At 35.0% G+C, this 8,536-nt stretch overlaps 1 protein-coding gene across 1 annotated transcript; it reads right to left on the minus strand.

Moving 5' to 3' along the window:
• Positions 1-7,197: 7,197 nt before the first annotated feature.
• On the minus strand, positions 7,198-8,206 carry LOC140615507 (olfactory receptor 52A5-like). Its single transcript, XM_072795371.1, has one exon. It carries the CDS (start codon positions 8,204-8,206, stop codon positions 7,256-7,258), a length of 951 nt encoding a protein of 316 aa, XP_072651472.1. The 3' UTR covers positions 7,198-7,255.
• Between the last annotated feature and the right edge of the window lie 330 nt (positions 8,207-8,536).

Here is an 8,536-nt window from a genome sequence, read left to right on the forward strand (position 1 = left end):
TAAATAAATAAATAAATATTCAATAAGCGAAAAACATTTTTCATTTATGCCCTCCACATGACTCTACTAAATACACCATAGAGGAATTAATTATTATTCCATTTAATATTATTTATTAATAATATCTGCCTAATATAAAAAGTGCAGAGACACAAAACAGATGCAAATGAAATCCACTGGCCCTATTTTCAGATGTATCTATCTGCATGGAGAAGAGAAGGTGGAGTTTAGGAAAACTGAAATATCAGACTAAGAAAAATGCTAAGAATCTTACCTAGAAAGAATCTAAACTGCTTCTCCTTTTATTTCAGTGTCATCTTCAAAAATTCACATTAGTCAGGATATATATGTATATATAATATATGTATATATTTGCTTTGGTTAAAGATATGAAGAGATTTATGATGAATGAGAGGGGGAAATAACAATCAAAATGCTATCTAGACCCAGATGAACTCATTACCATTTATTTATACTCTTCATGTCCTTCATGAGATTCTGACAACTGCTCTTCTCCTTTAGCATTTCACAGGAGGCACTCCTCGTCCATAATTACAAAATGCACTTTTCCACAGTCCTCCTAGATCCTTTCTAACATTGCTCTGTGTAGATCTCAGAAGTACCTAGAAGACCACATACTCACAAGCCCCGTCCTCCAATCCTCTCACTTGCATACACAGACACGCTAACATAGCCAAACGTGCAGTTATTTATATAAAAAAATTGTTCCCCAAGAGACTAATACAGGGCAAACATAATATCAGGGGTGGACAATAGCATGTTGCAATCCTCTTGAGGAATGTAGTTAAGAAAAATAAGAAAAATGTCAAGAGATTCTTTCTTATACAATAGAATATCTTATCATCTTTCAACGGGTTCTAAAATTGAATACATGAATATTGGGAAGAAGAAGTAAGCATCGATTCCAGGACTCCGTTTACAGTATACTCAGGGAATCCTAATTTAACTTCATGAAGCTGAAAGGGAGAAGTGGGAACTGAGGGGTGTGCTAGCTAAACACTTTTAAGATACTTTTAGAACTCCAAGATAAATACTTAAGGTTTTTTTTTTTTTTTTCACTGCAATTAATGTTTTCTGGAAACTACCTCGGTGTCAGTTTTAACCAGTTGATGCTAGCCAACTCATCAAATACAGAATCAACTACCTAGTCTTTCATAATAAGCTGGATCACAGAGGCAAAATGAATACACTGATTCATAATCCTTTTACTGCCTCGATACATGTGTCTAAGAGTATTTTACCTATAATGTCTGGAAATATTAATGGGCAGTTAAGATAGCCTTTGTTGTTTTACATAGCAAAAGCATTGGTGACCTGGGGAAGGCACCTTCTGACTATTCTGAAGGAAGGGAAACTTCCTCATAAATGTGTAATACTTATTGTTGTTATTATTGTCATTACAAAATCAATCACATCATGAAATTGGGAATGCCGATTCTACCATAATTCCTAATCGATACAAACAGTTCTGTAGAGCATATAAGTAATTTTTAATTATGTCTCTGGCTTTCTCATTGGTTGAGGGGCACTAATCTAGAGTGTGCATTCAGAGCCAATTCTAGAAAACTCTTGCATAAATATACTTCCCATTATTCATGGACATTATTTAGGACTCTTTGGGGATTACTTCCCTATCTGTGAAGTGAAGGATGTGAATTTCTTGAGTGCGAAACGCTTCATTTGCCTTCACATAACTCTCCACAACTGAGTTGCTCATGGATGCTTCACACACACACACACACACATACACACACACGCTCACACACACACTGATCCTGAGTAAGAGCTTTCCATCACCAAGTGTAACAGAAATCTTCAGGGTAAAGTTCATTATTTATTTATTTATTTATTTATTTATTTATTTATTTATTTATAGGTAAAGTTCTTTATCTTCATTGTTAAAGACAGGACTGGTTGAAATAAACAGCTTTAGATTTAAGTAAAAGCATACAAGAACACTCTACACTAGAATTATTAATTTAACAGTATTTGATTTCTAAAGGAGAAAATGTGATAAAATAAAATGACATTATAGGCTTTTGGTCAGTCTAGACTAGTGTGTAAGAAGTCCCTTCTGTTTTTGTGTGACACCATAATAGATTAATGAGTTCTATAATAACATTTCTCTCCTTTATGGAAATAATTCTTAAAGTTGTTAAAACCAGGAGGAATACTGTAGGAAGATGTAGGCAATATAAGATCAAACAAAGGTAGCAAATATGTGCTTTGAATTCAAAAGCTTTAATTTTGTGGGCATTTCTTGTCTTTCAAATGTCATCCTTTGACATTCTGCCTTTCTATATATCAACAATCAAATCATCAATTTGTAATTTTGATAAAGTTTTAATGAATATAGTGAATTATTTAAAAACATACACATTAAACTTAGGGATCTTCCTGTATTAGTACTAAAAATTGCATCCATTTTTTTCACATATGGCTAGTATCACTTTTTATTGAGGTATGTTCATATTTTCAAATATGATCTCTTTTTATATATAGGAAAATACACCGTTCACATTCTCTCTCTTTTCTTATAATGCTATAAAATATTAAAGACCTGAAGCAGATTAAGTGTACTCCCGGTGTTTAAATATGATTTTCCCACTCCATTTAGGAAATATATTTGAGGAAATTTCAACTGCAAACTCAAAACCACGTTACTGTTATGTTGTATTGGAGGATTTCCACAAATCTGAATTTAAACAAAAATTATTTATTTAACCATGAGAGACATAGAGAGGCAGAGACACAGCAGAGGGAGAAGCAGGCTTCTCGCAAGGATTCCTATGTGGGACTTGATCACGGAAATAACAATTCCAAGCCTTCCTGCACAAGTACTTCTGTTTTTCAGGCACCCTAAAAAGTGTCAACTATGAAGAAGGGCGTCTTATGATTGTCTTATGACCATTACATCCACTTGCTAATGATCATGGGTTGGATGGATACTTCCCCACTACTAGACATTCAAATCTTGGAAAAGTGCCCTTACAAGCTGTACATGCTACCTCTTAAAAAGTAACATTCTTCTTTCTTGCTGGCTCCCTTGTATATAAACTATCTCTAACCAATTACACCTGCTTTTCTCCCTTCCTCTCAGAATTCATTTCTAGGACATTGGCACTGAAGAATCTGGTCTTGGGGGATCCACTAACAAACATATCATGAAAACCTGAACAGTTCACTGATAGATTTACTCTAACCTTCAATGACAGGGTTCATTCTACTTTTCTCCATTTTGATATTTGTAATTTACTCCCCAAGGTGAGGAACTGGCTTCCCATTCATCTATGTTTTCAGGTTCCACATCTTTGACATGCATTAAAGACTTTATAGGGTTGGTATAAGGATTAATGAACTTATCTTTATCATTGCATTTCTTTTTTTTGTTTTTTTGTTTTTTTTTAATTTTTTTCATTGCATTTCTTCAACAAAGTCATATTCTAAATATACTTGTAGCAGCACTCTATTACATACAGGAAATATTAGCCAAGGTCTTTTTTCTGAATCCCTATTTACAGTTGCTAACTGGATATTTATACCAAGAAGTTCTATGTCCATCATTAAATATTTCCATAAGTTGAGGGGGTTTGTTTTGCACTTATTCCTACACTCAGATCACCCTTTAATAAAAATTTATTGTCTCATAGAGTACCACACCAAGTCACTGAGACAAGTAAAAGGGAAGTTCAAGTCATAGAGTACTTATCGTCACGTCTGCTAAGACGTTAGGAGATACTGAGTGAATAAGTATTAAATTACTAAACATCTGCTATCAGGCCCTAATTCTAAAGATACGTATCAATATAAGACAATTTGAAAACTGTACAGACTACTTTGAATCCAAGAGGAAACCAGTTAAGTCCTTTTAAAAAGTTGTCAAGAAAAGTTTACATGTAGGGGCAACTGGGTGGCTCAGTGGTTGATCATCTGCCTTTGGCTCAGGTCGTAATCCTGAGGTCCTGAGTTCAAGTCCCGCATCAGACTACCAATAAGGTGCCTGCTCGTCCCTCTGCCTCTGTCTTTGCCTCTATCTCTGTGTCTCTCATGAATAAATAAATAAAATCTTAAAAAAGAGAAAAGTCTAAGTTTAATCTTGAAGGATAAATATGATTTGACCATGAAAAAAATCAAAAGCATTCTCAGTAGAGGAAACATCACAATGAGAGAAAAATAAAAAGTGGAAACACTACCATAAAAGAATAATGTACTAAAATAAAAAGGAGAAGAGTGCTTCTAGATAAAATATCAACAATTAGATATTTATACAATTAGAGAGATATACTCTCTTATAGAATTAACTTTCTTCTTGAGTTATAGTAATGGAACTGACTTTTTAAAAAATTATTTAAATTCTAGTCAGTTAACATACAATGTAATATTAGTTTCGGGTGTAGAATTTAATGATTCAACACTTCCATACAACACCAAGTGCTCATCACAAGTGCCCTCCTCCATCTCCATCACCTATTTCACCCACTCCTCCCCATACTTCTCTCTTGTTAACCATCAGTTTGTCTTGATAGTTAACAGTATGCTTTGATTAAAAATTGTTTTACTTATATATCTTAACACATGGTTTTTAAGTGCTTCTTTCATATTTACTTCATCCATTGTCTTTTATCTGAATTTCCATTTCTACTTCAATTATATGATAATAACTTTATTATATAACTTTTCAGCATGCTATGTGAATATTTTGAGGAAAAAAGTAATTTTAATATATTAAAATGCATAAATTATAAATATACTTCATATTCAACTGATGATCATACAGTAAAAACTTCAGGGTCTTAATGATAAAGAGGATACTGAGTGTGATCATTAACATTAACATACATGATTTTATTCAATATATGATAAGTTATAATACATTACACTGACATTTCTTATGCAATGGCCTCAATGTCACTTGGTTTTTTAAACAGAGACTAAAATAGTAACAATTTAGTTGTGCTTTTAAGAATTGCCCTTTACTGGGGCACCAGAGTGGCACAGTTGGTTGAGGATCAGACTCTTGGTTTCTCCTCAGGTCTTGATCTCAGTGTCCTGAGATTAAGCCCTAGGCAAGCTCTATGCTCATTAGGGAGTCTGCTGGAGATTCCACCCCTCCCCACTCGTGCTTGCAGGTGCACACTCTTTTTCTTGCACCTTGCCTAAAATAAACAAAAAATATTAAAAAGAGAAGAAATGCACTTTACTAAAAGCTAATGTAACTACAAAAAGCTTCCTAATTTCTTCCTTTCATGTCTCCTATTGACTAAATGTGTGTTCCAAACAATTCTGTATGCATAAAATGTTGAAATTGTTTAAATGAAAATCGGAGTCTACAGATGCCTGGGCGGCTCAGCATTTGAATGTCTGCCTTTGATTCAGGAAGTGATCCTGGGGTCCTGGGATTGAGTCCCACATCAGGCTCCTTGCAGGGACACTGATTCTCCCTCTGCCTATGTCTCTGCCTCGCTCTTTGTGTGTCTCTCATTAATAAATAAATAAAATTTTTAAAAAATAAAATCAAAATCAGGGCCTGTCTCCAATATAAAACCTAGAACTGTATCTTTCAACAGCACAATGGAACTTCAGAAAGCACGAAATCTGATCTCAAACTACTATTTCTCAAATTGAATTTTTATTATTTGAAAAAACTTAAATGAGAAGTCAAAATGGATCTGTAGAGTGTAAAATCTTGGACACTCGATCTCGAATCTGTTTTGTCTTCACCCCATATACCCAAGATTATCCTGGAGCATCTTCCAATGCCATACAGCAAAAAGTCACACACACACACACACACACACACACACACACACTGTGAGGGGTAAGCCAAAAAGGAACAAAAGCATCCAATGGTCAGGATGAAACAGCATGAGCAATAAAATAAAGTAATATTGGATTATACTCAAATTATGACAAAGATACCCATAAATCCATACTGATATAAATAAATGATTAAAGAAATTAATAAGTAGGGAGAATAAATCAATTGCCTTGTAAAAAAAATTCTAAATAATTTACTAAATTATGTATCTATTCTGTCCTCAAGGAGAAGGAACATAAATCCCTACTCCTTAAGTGTGGTCTAATTAGAGCAATTTTCCTTCCAAAAGCACAGTATGAAATGGTAATTAAAATGAAGAAACCTGACAAATACTATCTCAGATAAGTAATTATGCTCAATATACACAGCTAATCAATTATGTTGATAATATGCACCCTTGATACGTAATCAAAATGAGAATTTAACATCTATGATTTTCCTCCCCAAAGCATGTAATTCCAATCTAATCATTACATAACATCAGATAAATTCCAAAGGAAGAGATTCCTATGGAATACCTGAATGGCACTCTTCAATGTTCAATGTTGTCAAGGTCATTAGAAACAAGGAAAGTTTTAAAAAATTATAACCAAGAGAAGCTTACAGAGACTTGACAACTAAATGCAATGTGTCATCCAGGATGGGATCTTTTAGGAAATAAAGGAAGTTAGGGAAAAATTAAGAAACTATAATAAAATATGGACTTTAGTAAATCATATGTATCAATATTGATTCATGAACTATAACACATAATAATGAAAGAAAACAATGATAAGGAAAACTCGGTAGGGGGTCTATGGGAACTCTCAGTAACTAGATATTCAAGTTTTTGTGAAACTGATCATTTGGATTTAAAAAATGTTTAAATTTGCATTCCAATACAAACTTAAACATTCATCTTAATGCTCAGATGAATGTAAGTCAGAAAATAATTGAATGGTGATGACAATTAAAATGATAAAGATGATGAGTTGGAAGAGCAAGATTACTGAAATTAGAAGACAAAAAAGAAATTAGTTCACGATCCTTGGAATTATCAACCTTATGAATTAATTTATTGTTTTTAAACAACACAAAGGAAATATTTTAATCAGAGGTTAACTATTTAAATTTACTTGTGTTTTTAAGAAATTTCCTCACTGAAATATTGAACTAAACTAAATTAAATTAAATTAAAGATTGACTAAACCAGAAGCAAATCTGCATGTTTTCTGCCTTTTATGTCATCTACTAATAAGTTGATTCTGTATACATAAATACTAATGGTTTAAATAGGAATGAGAGCCTGTCTCCAATGTAAAATCTAGAACTGTATCTTTCAGCAGCATAAATGAACTTGAGAAAGCACAAAACCTGATCCCAAACTACTATTTCTCAAATTGAATTTTATTATTTGAGAAAAAGTTAAATGAGAAGTCAAGATGAATCTTTAGAGTGGAAAACCTTGGACACTCGATCTCGAATCTGTTTGGTCTTCACCCCATACACTATAGGATTGAGCAAAGGAGGGACAAGCAGGTAAAGGTTGGACAGAAGAATATGAATGTAGGGTGGAATATGGAACCCAAACCTGTGTGTAAAGAAGGAGAAGAAACCAAGGAGATAAAACTCAAGGAAGACGCAAATATGGGCAATGCAGGTGTTGAAGGCTTTGAGCCTAGCTTCCCTCTGAGGCAGATTGAAGACAGTTATAAATATTCGGATGTAGGAGAGGGTGATGAAGATTATGTCAAATCCAAGTAGAGTGAAGGCCACAAAGAGACCACAGATCTTGTTGACTCGAATGTCTTCTGCTGCCAACTTCACAATGGCCATGTGCTCACAGTATGAATGGGAGACCACAGTGGTCCGGAAGTGTTTCAGCCGACATTTGATGAGGATGAGACATGGAGCTCCAAGGAGGGCTGCTCTGAGCGTCACTCCCACTCCAATTTGAGTGAGAAGTTTGTGTGTAAAGATGGTTGCATGTCTCAGGGGATCACAGATGGCCACATAGCGGTCCAGGGCCATGGCCAGCAGAATTCCTGATTCAGTGCATTGGAAGGTGTGGATTAGCCACATCTGAAAGAGACAGGCATCAAAGTATATGTCAGGCAAATGAAACCAGAAGATACCTAGCATTTTTGGTAGGATGCAGGTGCTGAGAGCAATGTCTGTGACTCCAAGCATTGCCAGGAAGAGATACATGGGCTCATGGAGGCTGCGTTCTGATTTGATGATGACCAGGAGCAGGGAATTCCCAAATAGAGCAATGATGTACATGGCACAGAAAGGAATTCCAATCCAGAACTGCACAGACTCCAAGCTGGGGATCCCAATCAGTGTCAGCACCGGGGGCAAGAAGATTGTGCCATTGAGCTTGAACATGTTGGCTCAGAGACCCCAGGTTCAGAGCTTCTAGTTCAGTGTGGCAGTGTGTGTTGAGTGTCTGTCTTCTGTTTTCTCTTCTCAACCTAGATTCATCCAATCAGAGGCTGAATGTGGTTTCAATGGCATTTTGTTAGATATGCTTAATTTTGATGGGGCAATTAAGTGGGCCCAGGACTGCAGATAAGCTTCCTGTATGATTTATTTCAGATTTTAGTTCTCCCTTCTGTCTTTTTTAAAAACATTTTATTTGTTTATTCATGAGAGACACACAGAGAGAGGCAGAGACATAGGCAGAGGGAGAAACAGGTTTCCTGCAGGGAGCCCAAT

Source organism: Canis lupus, chromosome 23 (genome assembly GCF_048164855.1).
Source record: "Canis lupus baileyi chromosome 23, mCanLup2.hap1, whole genome shotgun sequence".
Taxonomy (NCBI): Eukaryota; Metazoa; Chordata; class Mammalia; order Carnivora; family Canidae; genus Canis; species Canis lupus.

Excerpts from the sequence above, each read along its gene's own strand:
- LOC140615507 (XM_072795371.1), bottom strand. The coding sequence starts at position 8,206 with ATGTTCAAGCTCAATGGCACAATCTTCTTGCCCCCGGTGCTGACACTG.